At 43.8% G+C, this 20,091-nt stretch overlaps 1 protein-coding gene across 2 annotated transcripts in view; it reads right to left on the bottom strand.

Moving 5' to 3' along the window:
- The window catches only part of YTHDC2 (YTH N6-methyladenosine RNA binding protein C2), a 136,725-nt gene that overhangs the window by 75,856 nt on the left and 40,778 nt on the right, over window positions 1-20,091 (bottom strand). For both annotated transcript variants that reach the window (XM_088477690.1, XM_088477691.1), the window contains exons 7-9: window positions 15,489-15,591; window positions 5,996-6,152; window positions 689-796 (exon numbers count right to left, since the gene is read on the bottom strand). In XM_088477690.1, the coding sequence (XP_088333816.1) occupies window positions 689-796; window positions 5,996-6,152; window positions 15,489-15,591 (368 nt within the window). The remainder of the gene's footprint in view (window positions 1-688; window positions 797-5,995; window positions 6,153-15,488; window positions 15,592-20,091) is intronic.

Here is a 20,091-nt window from a genome sequence, read left to right as displayed (position 1 = left end):
AAGAGACAGGGTGAAAAGTGATAAGTAAGTCATAAGGTGCCAGCCAATCAGCTCCCAACTGCCATCTCACAGGCTGTGTTTGAAAAATGACATTTGGGAGCTGATTGGCTGGCACCTTATCACAGACTCATCACTTTTCACTCTGTCTCTTATCACTGCTTAGTACATAGACCCCTTAGTGAGATGTGTTTTGCTGCACTGTAAGTTTTGCTCAGTATTGAAAGAACATCAAGTCTGACTAATGTCTTGAATTATTTGCTGCTGGCAGTTTGAATAGTTCAAGAAGTTCTTTTGTTTTAGTAAAATGAGTATATGTGGGAAACTATGCTGTTTTACAGAGTACAGGGCTCATTTTCTAATATTGCATTTAAGTACATTTTACACAAAGCTACAGCATCTAATCAGACACTTGCCTTCATTCTCTAATTTGCACTAGACAGATAATAGCAGACTTCCTGATTGTTTGCTGCGAGTAAGTGCAGATTTTGTACGTAAATGCAATGTTAGTTACTAGAAATCACTTACTTTCAATTTCACGTCAATCACATAACATAAGTAACAATGCTAGCCAGCTAATGTAAAGGAAGTGATACAAAATACACTTTTCTTCCAGGATATGTTTTAAAATAAAAGGTGGCTCAATGCATTTCTTCCTAATAAATACATGATAAATAGAATGGTAACTTACCGCATTGTTTTTCTTTGTTGTATTTAAGCATCTCCTTATTTGTGTACCCTGTAGTCCTTAAAATATCTTGTAAAAACATTTCCTTTACTTCGAAGGGTCGTCCTTGTACTTAAATGAGAACAAGACAAAAGAAGTGGACGAGTTAGAATAACATTTTCTGAAAGGCAGAAAATAAAAAGTAAGGAAAAGATGATTAAATATGTCAGCACAGCTAAGAGCTGAGGGTGGGATATAACAATGGAATTTAATAGGGATCCAGAAGCTCCCAAAGTTCACTAACCCCTCCCTTCTGCATCCCATAAGCCCCACCGGAGCTAATAGGAATCAGTCAAACTTTCTGAAGCCCGAATAGAGAGCCAAGTAAACAAACAGTCAAGCATACTACACATACCCAAAGAAATAGGAAACATGGATTTTTTTCCCACAAACACATTGTATTCATAGAATTTTGTAAATGTATGAACTGATGACAAGGTGACCGCCATGCATAACGGCTCCACCGACGCATGCCGCACTGCTCAAGAGGAACTGATATAATAGAATGAGCCGCAAACAGGAACATGTTCCAAAATGTATTCCTGACATATGGCTGCTGTTATCCATCATGCTACAGACATCTTGAACGCATGCCAACCTTTCATACAGAACGAATAGACTATGCGTTTTTCACAAGGGAACCAACCGATCAACATAAACCTGTAAATCTCGCACAACATCCAGCAAGGTCAAGTCATCACCTACACCTGACGACAAATCCTGAGACAAGGCACGAATAACAATTTCCTGATTTAAATAAAAACGAGATAACACATTGGGCTGAAAAGACAGTGTAGGCCTCAGAACAGCCCTATCCTGGTGAAACATCAAAATATGGAAAGCGGCATGAAAGAGCTGCCAACACACGTCTTGCAGAAGAAATAGCCAATAGGAAAGCCACCGTCCACGTGGGATACTTAAACCCAACAGAATCAAGAGGCTCAAAAAGGAGGTTTTTGTAATGTAGCCAACACCAAGTTAAGATCTCAAGGCAACACCTGCACACATAAGGGGGTGAACATATAACACCCCCTGATGCAAATTCTGAACCTCGGGAATAGAGGACGACTTCCTCTGAAAAAAAATAGGCAGAGCTGAAACCTGTACTTTTAAAAAAGACAATTTTAAGCCTTTGTCCAGTCAATCCTGCAAAAAGGACAAAAGGCGTGGTAAATTAAATGCTTAAGAATGAACCTGCTTCTCTTCGCACCAAGCAATATATATCTTCCAAATCCTATGATAGTTTTAGGATGAGATGTGTATTCTGTCAGAAAACCCGTTAGCCGGTGAATCATGGCTTCAACAGCCATGCTGTGAATGCCAACCAAGCTAAGCCTGCATGCAGGACAGGTTCTTAGTTGAGCTGGGGGAAGTCTCCACAGAGGTGTGGCTGCCAATAAGAGCAGCATACCAAGCCCTCCAAGGCTAATCTGGAACCACTAGGATGACGACAGTCTTTTCTGCCCTGAATTTCCTGAGAACCAGCCATGACAGCCAAGGTGCTGTTAAAGCGTCCACCAGATCTGCCTAGGGATCCCTGGTCCGAGCCCCATATTGCTGCACTTCGTTCAGACGAAAAGCCAATACGTCCACTTCCGGCAGCCCCAGCACTGCATTAGCTGTGTGGACTCATCAGGATGCATAGACCATTCCCCTTTGTGACCAGCATGTCTGTTGAGGTAATCAGTTTCCCAATTCTCTACACCTGGAATGAACACCGACGCAGGAACAAACCTCTCTGTCCAATGGAAAATCCTGACAGCTCCGCTACTGCCAATGCACTGCAGGTACCCCCCTGGTGCTTTACCTATTCCATGGCCGTGGCATTGTCAGATTGAATCGATAAGGGTCTGCCCTGTAGAGAGCTCTAAGCTGTGAGCAGAGCTTGGCGAATTGCCCAAAGCTCGAGGACATTTCTGGGAAGTCCTGCCTCGGTTATGGACCAAAGACCCTGAAACTAAAGACCCAACCGGAGAGACTGATATTCCTGCTTACTATAGTCCATGCCTCAACCGGCAGGAGACACCACTGACTGAGATGACACCTGTCCAGCCATCAAAGCAGGGGCCAACGAGTCACTGGGAACAGTCTGAAGTACTCAGACTCCATACGGAGATGTGACCTACACTAATGGACCAGCAACTGAGCCTGAAAAGTCAAACGTGTGAATAGAAACCGCATCGACGGAGGATAGCATCCTCCTTAACAAGCACATTCACTGGAGTACTGACACCTGCTAGCAAGCCATTATTACCAACACCTGTTTGTGCACAGCCTAGATCTGGTCTTCCGGCACGAAGACCTGGAAGGACCTGGTGTGAAACAGAAGGCCAAGAAACACCAGGCACTGAGAAGAAACCAGATGAGCTTTTGGATAATTGATTAATCAAACCTTGAGCCTCCAATTTCTCTCTTGTCAAAAGAAGATGGCCCTGAAGAAGTGAAGCGGATTTAGCCTTAGTCAGGCCTTCCAAATATGGAATGACCGTCACTCCTTATGACTGCAGAAGGGTGTTCATTATTACTTGACCTTGGTAAAGACCCTGGGCACTGTGGGCAATCTTAACTGTAGCATTCTGAACTAAAATGGCGCTTCCCTACTACAAACCTGAGCAGGCTGTGATGACTTTCTTAAATGGGGACATGCAAGTAAGGGTCTTTGACATCTGTATACACCAGAAACTTGTCCCTCTCTATTGCAGCAATCACTGACCGAAGGGAGTCAATGCGGAATGTTGGTACTTGCATGAATTGATTCAGAGACTATAGATTCAGAAAATACAAATCTGGCTTCTAAACCAGGAACATATTTGTTCCTCGGGTACTGGAACAATAACATCTGGCTGTAGTGAGCTTTGAATGGCCCACTGCAGAACCAGATGCCTGACCCTGTCCTTCGGATGGGGAGTTGTAAAGAAACTACTGGGAGAAGGACCTGCAAGGTCTAAAATATAGCCTCTTTTCACAAATACCTCCTACCCACCAGTCTGAGAAAGCCATCATCCACTGGTCCCAGAAATTGAGCAGACGGGCCCCCATCACAGACTGGTCCTGATGGGGACAGACCCCCATCACGCTGGCTATTTTAGACCCTGGGCATCTAAGAATACCTTCAAATGGCAATGACTCAAGTTCCTTTTTAGACTCCATGCCAGCCTCCAAACTCTTGTGCCAAATAATACATCTGGCATTTATAGACAAGGATGAAATACGGGAAAGACCAGGGGCCGCATACATCAGTGCATCCCCCATATAAGCCAGAACATCCATAAGATGATGCACCAGTGGCTTGAGATTGGATTGTGCAGCTTTTTTCCTGCAATCCATCATCCAGCTGTGATGTTCATTTTTCCGCTGCCTTGTAAGCCCAATCAGCATCGAGCACCGGCCGCAAAAAGTCCTAGTGGTCATGAAAATACTTAAATGCCCCTTCACACTTGCGATCTGAAGCATCCTTCAGAATCCGGGACTGGTATAGTTGTTGATTTTGAAAGTCTAGCAATTTAAGCATCCACTCTGGGAGAAAATTCCCGTAAACTCAAGTCCTCCTGTGCAAATGGATATGTGAAAACAAATCTGTGTGGTACCTGATGCATCTTGTCAGGTTTCTACCATGCCTCCCCTAGGAAATCCTTTCACTGGGAAATGAAAGGGAAAAGGACAGTCTGCTTCTTTGACTTTTTAAGTAAAGAGTTTGCCGGAACCACAGGTTCATCAAAATCTAAGGTCTTCCAGATTAAAAGAATTAAAACTTCCACACCAGGCTACTGGGAGACGCTTCTTCCCACTGTTCAACATCATATCTGACTCTCTATGAACCTCACCATCCTCCACCAGTGACAAGTCTGAATCAGACTCCCCCTGAAAAGATATCCGCGGAGCCACCTGAAGTTTGCATGGACTGCTAATGTATCTTCACAAAACCTTTCCAAAGAAGTGGACATTACAGCCATATTCTTTTGCAAGGCCTGGACCCCTGCTGGAGGTCCCTGGAAAGACTGGGGCACGAAGAAGGAGAACTCTGATGCTCTGACCTAGGTCCACAATGGACTTTACCAGCAAGCCCAGCCAGGCAGGTTCTGCCATCTAAGCTGTCGCCCCTCCAGAGGCACACGGATCCCGGTTCCCGGCAAACCAACTTGCGCAACAGCCATCCAGGTTCTGATAGGGTTGAGGAACTTTTACATGGCATTTGGTACAGGTGTAGTACAGAGTACCCAGAAGCTTTGGCCTGTGGAACGTTTTTCAAACATAAACATACAGTAACAACAGAAAAACAGACACCAAAATTCTGCCAAACATAGTGAGAGTGACACAGCAGAGTCCAAATTCTAACCGGCAAATACAGAATTAAGGAAACAAAAAAAAACCTCAAACTGACAGGACAGAGCCAGAGAGAAATAATGCAGTGTTCAATCACAGACAGGAGAACACCAGCACACTCACAGCTTAAATATGTTATTAGCCCAACTGCCCTCTTCACAAAGATAGAGGATATACAGTGTTCAGTATGAAAAAAAACCACAAAACTAGCTGATAAATGCAGCTCCCCACAGCATCAGCAGCAGTAACATTAGCAGTAGCAGCAGTGTTATCCCTGCACTCAGCAATAAATATCTGCAAGAATCAGGGAGGCTAATTAGTATAACTACCAGCCCCTGTGCATATTGGTTCTTGCACTCAGGTTCCTCCCCCTACCAGCATGGTGCTAGGACAGTGGGGTAAGACACACTGTAAGATGACCACTACATGCTCCATCTCAATCACTGTGACAGAGACAGGGCTGCACTGTGGAGGCCAGCCACAAGTCCCAGTACGCTGTCTCAGGCTTCACTGTGGGTCCAGGACCATCTGTGCCTGATCCTTTAAAAAACAAATAAGACCAGGACACCTCCACACCACGGACCTGGAGAAAACAGAAGCAGGAGAGGTGGTACGGCTCGCACAGTGCTCATACTTGCTCCCCCCCCCCCACTAAGTTCTTATGAAGAACACCCAATACAAGAACAAGACACAGCAGCACTTCAGCATTTTAGAACAATAAAATTCACAATGCTACTCCTGCAGCAAGCCGTACTTGGTGCGTACTTAACAGGCACATAAAGTAGACTGATGTTAGTTAGCTCAGATGGGGCTTATGGGATGTAGAGTGGAGGGGTTAGCATACAAACAAGTGTAGTTTGATGTGCCGACTCACAGCACTCTCTACACCCTATGGTGAACAGTGTCCCCCAGATTCGATATAAAAGAAATGTATTTAAACAAACTCACTGTATATAACAGGGCAGCCTCCAAAATATCTAAGAAATAAGTTAACATCTAATGCAGCACTGGAGAGAATCAGTTTCAAAGATGGGTGTTTCGGCATCACCTCCCTCAGTTTGGTTAGAAGAAAGTCGCTGAACCGGTCTCGTTCATGAACTTCATCCTGTTATATAATCATTGATATAATCTAGAGTTACAAAGACAAAATGACAGCAACACACTACATACTCTTTTACACAACGCTACTCAAGAACTCTTATAAACACAACTAAATATATATATATATATATACACACAGTATATAAAAAAAAATAAAGAATATTAAAGGTTTTACATATATTCTTTTTAATTATGTTCTTAAATTCAATTAAGGGCACTACAGTATATCAATAGAATTGGCTTTTGTTTTAATAGCCCATGAGATATGCATATAGTATACTCAATGTTATATTATATGTATGTATATACCAGTAGCACATAGGGGATAGATTCTGTCTCTACTTTTCCTCTTGTCAGTCATATATCATGGTGTGAAATAAAAAAATAGCATGTGATTAAGGGGACACAGCTGTAGTGCAGTTAAAAAAAAACTTTATCCCCTTCATATTGCCCACATCTACTACATAATGCTAGAAAGGTGTGTTTCTATAACATGCGCAGTGAGAGTTGAACGGAGGTGCACACATGCAACGTAACTCATAGACCCCAGATCCTTCATTATACAGCATTACCCATGTATTGTCCCCACACCAAAAAAAGAGGGGCAGAGGTAAAAGAGGGGTACGGGTAAAAAGCAGGTATAGAGAAAAAAAAGAGAGGGAAACACGTTCATTAAAATATACTATGGAGCATTAGAATTATTGAAACATATACAGGCACATTATTCTAAATATATAGGGGCTATATTATTGATCAATATTTTATAAAGAGGGGGCAATATTATTAATTTATTCTATCATATTTTATTTTAATACAGTATGGAGATGTAGAAAAGGGGAGTGTTACATTTGTTTCCTTTATTACACAGTATGGGGATACTGAAAGGGAGTGTTACATTTTTATTATTTACACAGGATTGTTAAACTGCCTGTTGTTTGAGCTATCTTGCAAGTCACAACCATCTTTTTTGGGGTGTTTTCTCCAGCTGTTTGATACATTTATGTATTTTTATTATCAGAAAAATCATGACGACGATTTTAATGTGACACTTTGTAAAATGGCAAGTGGTTTGGCTTTGATTAAATAGTGCAGGTTTCAAACCAATGAAGTTCCATCTTGAACTCCCTGAAATAGATGGTTGTTGAGGCCTCAGGCCCAGCCAGCACTGCTGAGATTCTGAGCTCCTTTTTTGCTTGTGAAATGTTGAGACGGTGCCATTGTGTCATGGGGATTTGAGGTTGGGGGCATAATAGATGCTTAATGAGGTCCATCCTATGTTATTTTGTAGCAAGTTACAAATCACAGCATAATATTATAATATTCACAGAATCGTTTAGTGATTTGGTCCAACACAAATATTATTTGATTTTAGTCATCTCTACATGACCCCCCAGCCCTTATTTGCTGTCAGAGTGTCCTTCTTGTGATCTTGCACAAAAAACGTCTGCTGGAACCAGTGCAGTTTCAACTGCTGTTGTCCAGGGCATGTGGCTAAGTTGGCGCTATCCAGTCATTTGAACAACATTTACTATGTCGTCATTCATAATGCCAATACTAGAATGTCAACATAGTTCAACATGCTAACAGGCATTATGTCGACATCCTCGGAATGTGAACATGTTCTCAGTGTCGACATATGAATCGTTCAGATGTGAAATGTTGACATCCTCAGACTGCCGACAATTAGGGGCCATCTGAGGGGATAGTATTAGGCTGCGGGGAAGTTAAGCATAAGGGGCCCATACAATAGCGACAGATCGCTGCGTTCCTGCGGCCTGAGATGCCGGGTTGCAGGATTGGTGTGATTTGCCATCAAAATATGATCGTGTTTGCAAATCTGTGAAATTTAACATGGAGAATTTCACAGATCCTCTGAGGGATCGTGGAATATCAATGTTTCTATCCCATCACAGCATCCGGAAATCCGTTGCCTAGTGTATGGGGGCCTTTAGGCTGCTTCGGGAGGGAGCTTAGTGTTAGGCACTAGAGGGAGGGTTTGGGATTGGGGTTAGAGCAAATATACTTACTGGAATGCTGGGTGCATCAGAACACTCCACAGGAACTGATGGTCACATGTCGCCGGGACCCGGAAGAAGACACTGGAGACGCCGCTGCCACTGGGAGCAGGAAAGATACCGCTGAGCCACCAGGGACATTAGGTCAACATTCTATCATGTCGACATATCATCCGTGCAGACATGATGAATGTCAACATGGTCACTGTCAACATGCTAAGCATGTAGTCAATTCAACCATGTTGACCTAATGCAAGTCAACATGGGAACTGTCGACCTAACACCCTAAGTTGTCCCCTTTGGCAGTACTGTTTCAGGGATGAAGTCTAAAATATGGGCTTCCAAGCTATCAATTTGGGATTTTTTAACTTTTTTATTGGCTCGCTGTCAAGCTAAGCAAGAACACCATAATCGTAGCTTTGTAATACTGTATGTGTTTTTTACATGGTGGTAGACTAAATATTTAAAGAATAATCCTACTTACTTAGTAAAAATATATGGACAGAGGAACACACATGAGTGTGCAAAGTACTTCTAAAGTGGGGCACACTAGCCATCAAACATTGAAGAGGTCTATTACATTAAATTGTATTAGTTATCATACAAATGGTATTACCTAAACACAGACATACAAACACAGAGACAAAGAGGACAAAACGTCCAGGTGGGTTATCACTTTGAGTTAATTCAATAATTAAAATATCACATGGATCTCAGTATAACCCTCGGCGGAATGCCCTCAAAAAGATAACGCCAATAGGATTCTCTTAATGTCAGAGTGTTCTTACAATATAAGAGATTTGCAAAAGAAAGAGAAAATATACTGTACATGAAAAGAATATAAGGAAGAAGTAAAGTTAAAAGGACACTCAGTTTAAAACAAAGGACACCTCTCTCACTATGATGAAATAAATATGTTTCACAAATGAATAATAATACTCAGTATCAATTTAAGCACAAACCATGTATGCACTGCTGAAAACACTGCTGGGTGTAATCAAATGAATTGCTTAATGAGTGTGCATAAAGGTTATTCAGTCAAATATCAAACTAAGGGGCCTATGTAATAAGCATTTTTTTTTCCATAAACTGCAGTTTCTGCATCATTTTATGTACTGTTCCTATGTACTAATTGCATAGTGCAGGTGATTTCACATAAATCTCCGGCAAAGTGCTAATTAGCACTTCTTATCGCCGTCTCTATTATTATCAATGGGGACTACAATCTGACCCCTATGTACTAAACTCCAAAAAGCAAAACTTTGTAGAGTTTAGCCTCAGTAGATTACACCATCTTCAGATGTTGTAAACTACTGTAAGCCTATGGAGGCTCCAGGGGCAGGAGAGGGATCTTTCGACCTCTCCCCCTCAGCCCCCGGCTGGCTCCGGAAGCTGGCAATGTGTGCATGCGCAGTGACAGCTACCCCAGGAGAAGTATTCACTTCTGTGACAGACTTCAACAATTTGCCGGGTATATAACTCGCAGGGACAGCAGTTACTGCAACCACTGTCACTGCGAGTTCCTCTCGCTGGAGAGGAACTGCGACTGGTCCACGATTATTAGTACATAGGCCCTAAGTATCAACTTAAACGCAAACAGAATATGCACTGCTGAAAACACTATTAAATGTAATCAGGTTGATTGTTTAAGAAGTATGCATGAAAAGGTTATTCAGCAGCATCCGCTCCTCAGTATATCACAGGTAAATCACAAAGTTCATGTATTTACAGACATATATTCAGTATATCCCAGATTTTAGAATATCACAATACATTTTATAATCAGGTCTGTTTTAAATGAAAGGCTTAATAGATATACATTTTTCCATATATGTTTAAACCCTTGTTGTATTTGACAGTATTATGATAGGTATAAACATTCAGTGGTATATCCTTATAAATAAGGTCAAAGTAAATGTCTGGAGCACTAATAAGTCACTGCCCCAGCTGTCTCACGTTACACACAGTAGTGAACGGGAAAGGAGAGGGCTTTGTTCTGAAGTCATTTCCTGGCTCTTCCCTAAACACTCCAGATATCCGGGATATCAGAAGGGGCTTCAGAGTTTTTTTAAATATAAAAATGCTTACATTATACCTCTATTTTCTCAGGTTCTAATATTTGATTTATTTATTACATTTTAGTTGGTATGCTAAACTGTAATATTTTCTAATAGTAAGTACCAAAGTGATATTGACACTACTTACTGTATATACTAATAGTAATCTGAATCAAAACGTTACTCTTTTATTGTATCTTAATAAATACTGCACTTGTGTCAGATGAGACTTTAATAGAGCGTGCTAGATTTCCCAACCAGAGGAAGATCATTAGATGACAGAACATCTCTACTTCTGTGCCTGAGAATCTAATCTAATCTACGAGGAATTCAGCAATTACAGCGTTGCATTCAAATCTACGCAGGCACAAGCAGCCGTCGTTTGTCTCTGATGACAGAATAACATGGGACAGCCCCATATTCGCATAAACAATTCCAGTATGATAAGGGAACAGAATGTGTATATGAGATTTGTCCTGTGCGCAATACTGCTGCTCTAAGCTAACTATAAACAAATTACCGCCACCTGCTCATATAGGGTAAAAATGAGAGCAATAAACAACAGTGATAAAAAAACCTGTCATGTGATATAAGAAAGTGACATTTTAATTATAAGATCAATGACATATAGATTTGGCTGTGGCAGGAACATCAGTCACCACTTCATGAAACAAACAAATATAAAGTGGAAGGTGCCCTTAGCTTTCATTTACAACACATTACAGGCTCCAAGCTATGCGAGTTCATCATTTATAACAACACGTTTTCCAGCTATAGTGGTTGTGCTGGCTACATGCGTTAAAATTAATTCATGAAGTAGATGTGGATGGGATTTTTATGTTAAATACATAAATCTCTCTAACGCATCAGAAAAGATCAGCACCTGACCCTGTTTGCCGAGTGGTTCGTAAACTTTTATGCTTAATAAAACAAAACCAGGAGGTATATAAAGGTTGGCAGTGATTTGTTGTTTAAACACTTGGCGCAACAGGACATACAATGATGTCCTTTTATAATGTGCACGCCGCCAGCACACAAACTGCTCCTGCACAGCGCCCAATACAAAGCTGCCTGCGCCTTTTAGGCTGGGTACACACCACACAATAAGTTGGACGAATTGTTGCTCTGAGGCAAATCAGAATGGCAAATCTTGCAGTGTGTATGCCCGATTGCTCTCTCCCGTTGGTCTCATACGATATCATGTGATCGGCCGTGCTGTACGGCCAATCACGCGACATCACATGCGGGCTGTGTAGTTCAATGAAGGGAGGAACCAGCAATCTTGCATATTCTGTTGTACAGATTCAAACTTGCCGGGTCGTCTAGTGCGTACCCAGACTTAGAAACACTAAGACCATATGACCAATAGGAGATCTCTGGATGTTTGGTTATTGCACAATTTAAAATGATTAGATGTCTAACATCTAAGCTGATGTTTCTGCATGTAAACACTGTGGGCCTAATTCGCACACATACGTGGCTGCGTCTTTATGCTAATGCCGCGACCGATTCTGAGAACACTGAGACGTCCACTTGCAGTGGTGCTAATCCGTCTTTAGACGCACCATTGGTCGCACCACCGAAGCTTGACCAGACTTTTGGCAGATGCAATTTCTCCATCTGAACATGGAATCCTATGCCAGCGCTACCACGTCTTTAGATGCAGTCGACATGGCCGCGTCTTGCTAGCTACCCCTATGTTACCTCCTGCATTCCACAGCTCTTGCGTCTAAATTCGTTCTGCGTCTCCACACGGTAACCATGGGGACACATGCGCAGTGCGACTCGGACGCATGTGCAGTACTTCCAACATCAAAAGTAGTTAGCATGCACCCCTAAATCAGGCCCTGTTTGTGTTACCAACACTGCCGTCTAATTCCAGGGAATGTCTGGACTCCTGTACTGTGTTGGAGGAGATAGATATGGAAAGCCTTTCCCAATGGGCTTGGATGGCATCCCCAAGAAAGTCTATAAAATGTATCGGCTGTTTTTGTTCCTAAGCGGCTACATCTAGTGGCTGAGGAGCGACCGATGGCGCAGTGTGAACAGAATCGGTTGCAGCATTAGCATAAAGACAAAGACGTGGAAAAAGATGTGGCCACGTCGGAGTCCATCTCAGAATCAGGCCCTTTGTATCCTATTGCCATTTGTATTTATACTATATAATTGTATTTGTACTATTTTCATAGGTATGAAACATTTTGTACTTCTACTCTATGTATTGCATTTATCATTTATATACAGCACACAGATATTGCACACACATAAAGAATCAAAATAACCTACCAGTATTTTTTTGGATTGTGGGTGCAAACCAGAGTACCCCGTGGAAACCCACACAAATATGGAGAGCACATATAAACTCCAAGAGTTATGGCCTTGGTGGTAATCAAACCCAAGACCTCTGTGCTGTGAGGCAGTAATGCTAACCATTACACCAACCATGCTTCCCCAAATAAGAGGCACTAAATAAGAATAAGATCACTAGTCAGGATAAGCTTGTTGGGAATCAAGGCATCTATAGTTAAATATCTGCAAGTTATACCGTACTACAGATGTGGCCTCATACGGCATGCAGCAAGTGTAGCGTAGCTCTTCATATACAGATATACTAGTGTTGCATATAAAATTAATCAGTGCAGTCTCGTGGAGTAGTTTTGGTGCATCACTTTGCGACTAAGATGCATGTTTGACACAAAGATATGCAATAATGCTAAACAAAATAATGAAGGATCTAGACATGGGGTAGGCAACCCATGCCACAGCATCTGGAGAGCCGCAGGTTGCCTACAGTGGCGGTTCTAGGGGCGGGCAAGCAGGGCAATTGCCCGGGGAGATGCAGTCTAAAGGCGCAGCCGAGGTGTCCCCGCCGGCACCGTCTAATAGACGGCATCTGCCCGCGCTTGCCTGCAGCCTGAGACCATCACGCCGCCGCCACTTTCCCTCCCACTTTCCTCCCATAGTGCAGCACCCCCGGCGGCAATCTGGGAGTCCTAGAATGCCAGACGCAGCCGGCAGCCGTGACGACATCACAGTGCGCAGGGGAGACACATCCCACTGCACTCGTCGGGCACTACAATGTCAGCCTGGCTCGGTCACTCGGTGCGGGCTTCCACTAGACTGTGGTGGCCAGCTGGGCGAGGCTCGGAGCGCGGGGTGTATGGATACTGACAGTGTAGGTACGTGGAGGGCCTATCACCTAGTGTCAGTGCTGTCTGTATGCTCTATGCATTTGTTGTCCCATTGTCAATGCTGCTTATTTCTTCCATGGCTCACGCTGGGGCGGGTTAATGTGCGCTGAGCAGGTAATGGATTTCTAATTCTTCGTTCTGCTGAGGCTGCCATGCACTCTTAAGACCTTCTACTGTGGGAGAAGGATGGCGGTTTTCTACTTGTAGCATCAAAGTACTGCCCTCAGCCCCATCTCTGTCCCTCTGTGTAGTGGGCAAATATGCTTTAGGCGATAATGAAGGCCAGCAAGTATAAGTTACCTGTAATGTGTTTTTCTAGAATTTGACAAGTGTTTAATGTCCTTATTAATGTCTTTAAAAATGTAATGAAATAAGCATGGCACGCTATATTAATTAATGTATTATAAAGGGCATTACTGTATGCAGTATGTGTAAGGGGCATTACCGTGTGCGGCATAATGTGTAAGAGGCATTACCCATTTGCGGCATAATGTGTAAGGGGCATTACTGTGTGTGGCATAATGTGTAAGGGGCATTACTGTGTGCGGCATAATGTGATAGGGGCATTACCACGTGCGGCATAATGTGTAAGGGGCATTACCACGTGCGGCATAACGGGTAAGGGGCATTACCACGTGCGGCATAACGGGTAAGGGGCATTACCACATGCGGCATAATGTGTAAGGGGCATTACTGCATGGGGGCACTAATACAGTGCAGCATAATGTTTAAGGGGAATTACCACGTACAGCTTAATGTGTAAGGGGCATTACTGTGTGGCATAATGTGTTATAAGGGGCACTAATACAGTCTGGCAAAATGTATACAGAGTACTACTGTGTGGCATAACATGAATGGGCTCTGTGTGGCATGACATACAAACTGTGGTGGTGCAATATTCGCACTCTGTGCTGCTGTTCCCATTCCCTCCCAGTTTCCCAGAATGCTGGTGGTGCTGGGCGAGAGAAGATGGAGCAGTAGTGCATCCACTTTCTGCTGGGCATGTTCTCTAGAATGATTAACAAGGGACATGTCACAAAGCTACTCCCCCCTTTCTGGAGCACGTGCGCAGTAAAACACCTTATTTTTCTGCATGTTTTTTTTTTTTTTAGGATGGGGGGGGGTGCCAAAGGGATCTCTTGCCCTGAGCTCCACAAGGTCTAGAACCGGCCCTGGTTGCCTATACCTGTTGCAGACAGACTAGTATAGTCAAGAAAGTGGCAACAGTTTAATGCAAAATCATGCACTTGGGTTTCAAAAACAAAAAAGGTTAATATAGTATTCCAGTAATTGCACAGATATGCTATCAGATGCCAAGGATGAAATGGACATAGGAGTCACTATTTCAGAAGATTTATCACCAGAGCCGTAACTAGGGGTGTGCGAGCGGTGCAGCTGTACAGAGCACACATCGCTGCTCACACACAGCTCCTGTAGCGACATCCTGCGTCCAGAATCTCTGCAGCAGTACCGCCTGGAGCATCTTTAGGACGCTCCAGATGGTCACAATGCTGCCCTTACATCCTGAGGATGCTCCGGCCATTGCTGTAATGACCCGCTCCAGGCGCAGGCCAGGCGCACTAGCTACAGCACTGCTGATCACTACTCCAAACAAGAAGAAAATGTATCTATACAACATCTTTTCTGATTTCCCCTCAACTCCTTCCTGTCTCTTAAGCTGGGTACACATTAAACGATATGTGTACCCAGAGATCCAATGGGCGAACATATCGGGCGTCTAGTACACATTTGATGATCGGGTGCCATGTCGGCCCCTGACGCATCCCGCTGCAGGGGGATGTCAGTCGCATCATCAAAATCAGCTGCATATAGAGACAACCTGACAATGCAATTGACGACCTAATGGGAGCGCGCATGGCCCGAAATAGAGCATACACTTTAGAGGATATTGACAATACTGTATGATGGACTGATCAGTCGGATCGGCCGAAATATCGTCTAATATGTACCTAACTTTACTGTATCAGGTGTTCTTACTCTATTCCATGTGACATTTCACTGGACTTCCAATAAACCTACCCAGATGTGATTAGAATAAAAATATCTGACATCTTACCACAATGACATGAGTCACAGTTGAGAGTGTACTGTCTCCAGCCATGAGAGTGCGCAAGAGGACTCCATTAGTGCAGAAGGTGAGGAGCGTTTTGGGAGAAACACTGTTAAACACAGATGAAAACATGTTTAACTCTAGGAAATAGATTAGACAAAAAGCAGAAACAGCGCTGTACAACATAAGCAAATGTACCAAGTAAACTGGAATGGGATGGAGCATCCTGCTTTATTTTTTTTATATCACTATTTATTAGAGCATCACACTAAATCACAAACATCGGGGAATAATGTGTCAAGTATACAGGAAAGAAATAGGAAAACATTTCATGTTCATAATCGTATACAGTAATATACATAAATGTAGTCAATTGCATGGCTAAATCACCCAATACCACTGTTACAATAGCAAGTACATATAACATACAGGCCCATATCCCATTAGGGCCCTTTTTGGAGACAGGAGTAGCCAGAGATTCAAAAGGAATAACGAGGTATCAAGAAGCTAGCTTTCCAATATTATGGGGGGATCACCCAGCAACAATCTGGTTTCGTACCATTCTTTATTTATAAGGGAATGTCTAATCCGACCCTGAAAATCTGCTGGGAGAATAGAAATATTAAACTTTTCCCAGGAAAATTTTGAGCATCCTGCTTTTCAGAAAATGAAGAGAGTGCACCCTAATGTCAATGGTGATTACAGTGTATTTTACAGCAATGTATTGTGTTTAGTAGGAACTAGGACAGGTGAGGGAAGCTAGTCGTTTGTGGGTCAGATAGATACAAATCTGCTTTTAGAGAGGAGTTTGGGCCTGAAAATGGTTTCTTTTAATAATCCTAGTATAAATATTACACTTATGTTTTCATTTTGTATAGAAGACATATCTCAGCAATAGGGTAGCTATGGTAGTCTGTAGTGTTGTATCCCTAGCCATCACTACACCATGTGACTGCAGAGCATAAGGCACCAAAAGGCAGACATATCTCAGCAATAGGGTAGCTATGGTAGTCTGTAGTGTTGTAACCCTAGCCATCGCTACATGTGACTGCAGAGCAGTGGTGCAAGAGGCAAAAGGCACCAATTGTAATCTGTAGTGTTGTATCCCTAGCCATCGCTACACCATGTGACTGCAGAGCATAAGGCACCAATTGTAGTCTGTAGTGTATCCCTAGCCATCGCTACACCATGTGACTGCAGAGCATAAGGCACCAATTGTAATCTGTAGTGTTGTATCCCTAGCCATCGCTACACCATGTGATTGCAGAGCATAAGGCGCCAATTGTAATCTGTAGTGTTGTATCCCTAGCCATCGCTACACCATGTGACTGCAGAGCATAAGGCGCCAATTGTAATCTGTAGTGTTGTATCCCTAGCCATCGCTACACCATGTGACTGCAGAGCATAAGGCACCAATTGTAGTCTGTAGTGTTGTATCCCTAGCCATCGCTACACCATGTGACTGCAGAGCATAAGGCACCAATTGTAGTCTGTAGTGTTGTAACCCTAGCCATCGCTACACCATGTGACTGCAGAGCATAAGGCACCAATTGTAGTCTGTAGTGTTGTATCCCTAGCCATTACTACACCATGTGATTGCAGAGCATAAGGCGCCAATTGTAATCTGTAGTGTTGTATCCCTAGCCATCGCTACACCATGTGACTGCAGAGCATAAGGCACCAATTGTAGTCTGTAGTGTTGTAACCCTAGCCATCGCTACACCATGTGATTGCAGAGCATAAGGCACCAATTGCAGTCTGTAGTGTTGTATCCCTAGCCATCGCTACACCATGTGACTGCAGAGCATAAGGCACCAATTGTAGTCTGTAGTGTTGTATCCCTAGCCATCGCTACACCATGTGACTGCAGAGCATAAGGCACCAATTGTAGTCTGTAGTGTATCCCTAGCCATCGCTACGCTACACCATGTGATTGCAGAGCATAAGGCACCAATTGTAGTCTGTAATGTTGTAACCCTAGCCATCGCTACACCATGTGACTGCAGAGCATAAGGCACCAATTGTAGTCTGTAGTGTTGTATCCCTAGCCATCGCTACACCATGTGACTGCAGAGCATAAGGCGCCAATTGTAATCTGTAGTGTTGTATCCCTAGCCATCGCTACACCATGTGACTGCAGAGCATAAGGCACCAATTGTAGTCTGTAGTGTATCCCTAGCCATCGCTACACCATGTGACTGCAGAGCATAAGGCACCAATTGTAATCTGTAGTGTTGTATCCCTAGCCATCGCTACACCATGTGACTGCAGAGCATAAGGCACCAATTGTAGTCTGTAGTGTTGTATCCCTAGCCATCGCTACGCTACACCATGTGACTGCAGAGCATAAGGCGCCAATTGTAATCTGTAGTGTTGTATCCCTAGCCATCGCTACACCATGTGACTGCAGAGCATAAGGCACCAATTGTAGTCTGTAGTGTTGTATCCCTAGCCATCGCTACACCATGTGATTGCAAAGCATAAGGCGCCAATTGTAGTCTGTAGTGTTGTATCCCTAGCCATCGCTACGCTACACCATGTGACTGCAGAGCATAAGGCGCCAATTGTAATCTGTAGTGTTGTATCCCTAGCCATCGTTACACCATGTGACTGCAGAGCATAAGGCACCAATTGTAGTCTGTAGTGTTGTATCCCTAGCCATCGCTACACCATGTGACTGCAGAGCATAAGGCACCAATTGTAGTCTGTAGTGTTGTAACCCTAGCCATGGCTACACCATGTGACTGCAGAGCATAAGGCACCAATTGTAGTCTGTAGTGTTGTATCCCTAGCCATCGCTACACCATGTGACTGCAGAGCATAAGGTGCCAATTGTAATCTGTAGTGTTGTATCCCTAGCCATCGCTACACCATGTGACTGCAGAGCATAAGGCACCAATTGTAGTCTGTAGTGTTGTATCCCTAGCCATCGCTACACCATGTGACTGCAGAGCATAAGGCACCAATTGTAGTCTGTAGTGTTGTATCCCTAGCCATCGCTACACCATGTGACTGCAGAGCATAAGGCACCAATTGTAGTCTGGAGGTTTCAGAAGGCAGCTGTGAATAACAATAAATTTGAGGGAAGCGCTCACTGAAATCTTCTAGATGTGGTGAGGGTAATGCGGTGGGAGTGTGCTGTGAGTGCTGGTCACTAAAATTGGCATATGTAGCACCAATGTAACAAGAATGGTATGCAGTCGGGATGCCGACGGTCTAAATGCCGACAGTCGGCATCCCGACTGTCATTTCCCGGCAAGTGTCTAATGGCAGGTGTTCAAATCCCGACGCCTGTCATTAGACCTATGCCGGGAGCCCGACACCTGGCTTACCGATCGAAGGTAAGCCGAGCGCGGACAGCCGCAGGGGGGGAGGGTGGTCGGGATAGGTTATGGGCTCCCGGGGGGGGACTTAGGGTTAGGCACCCCCCTGGGAGGTTAGGGTTAGGCTAGGGGAAGGGGGGTTTAGGGGTTAGACACCCCCAGGGGGAGGGTTAGGATTAGGCACCCCCCCTGGGAGACTTAGGGTTAGGCTGTGGGTAAGGGGGGGTTAGGTTTAGGCACTTAGAGGGGGGATAGTGTTAGGCACTTGGGGGGGGGGATTAGGGTTAGCCACCCGTAAGGGAGGGTTAGGGGGGGGAGGTTAGGTTAGTAAATAGAAAAAATACGTACCTGTCGGAATCTTCACTGCCGGGCTTCCGCTGTCAGGATTTGACATGCGGTCTGGGGGTAAATCATACTGATTCCAACAAAATGTGTTATTGGTAATAATATGGTATCAACCTGCAGATATGGAAAATGAGGGTGTAAAGGGGAACCACTACTGTGTATATGTATATGTATGATTTCCTCAATCACCTTCTCACAGTGGGAATAAGACAATCTTGTAGGGAATGTCTTCATCGTATCGTGTGATCAAGTCTTTAACCGCACGCCCCCTTGATTAAATAGTTGCTGTGCAACCTGCCATGAGAGGTCTGCTACTTGGGGGTGAGTGATAAATATAATCCTGCATTCCACATATATACTGTATACTCACCGTTTGTGTTACCCTTCAGTTTCTCTTGTGCTGGTTTAGTCCACAAAGGTGCAGTAGGGGAACTTCTGAGGCTCCAGTCAGGCAGTCTGACATCCGTACAGAAGTCACTCAGGTCATTAGATTGTCTTTGTATTCACAGTAACGATTTCTGTTCTCCTAAGAAAGTCTCTGTCTCTGTGGACAGCTTGATGTTTGAGTTCAAATCCTCCTCAGCTTAAGCGTAGAGAACTTGAATCTGAACATCCTGTCTGGTTGTTGCTCTATGGCGGAAATGTACTGTCCACGCTTTTTGTGCTGTGTGTCTCTGGATACAAGAGTGTGGGCTGTGCGATTGCAGTCTGCCGCCAAGTGGTCCCACTCCATTTGGCACTTAATGAGAGTGTACGACAGCTGCCTGTGAAGGCAAGCTGTATGGCGGGTGCTGCGGTACCACAGGCGGTAAGCGGGCTGCCCAGGAACACTCTCTCTCTCTCACAGCAACTATTTAATAAAGGGGGACGTACAGTTAAAGCCTTGATCACATCATATGGCGAAGACATTCCCTACAAGATTGTCTTATACCCCACTGTAA

The sequence above is a fragment of the Taudactylus pleione genome, unplaced genomic scaffold, assembly GCF_031769625.1.
Source record: "Taudactylus pleione unplaced genomic scaffold, aTauple2 ptg000202l, whole genome shotgun sequence".
NCBI lineage: Eukaryota > Metazoa > Chordata > Amphibia > Anura > Myobatrachidae > Taudactylus > Taudactylus pleione.
The sequence above is the reverse complement of the archived record's forward strand: the minus strand, read 5'-3'. Positions and strand labels throughout refer to the sequence as shown.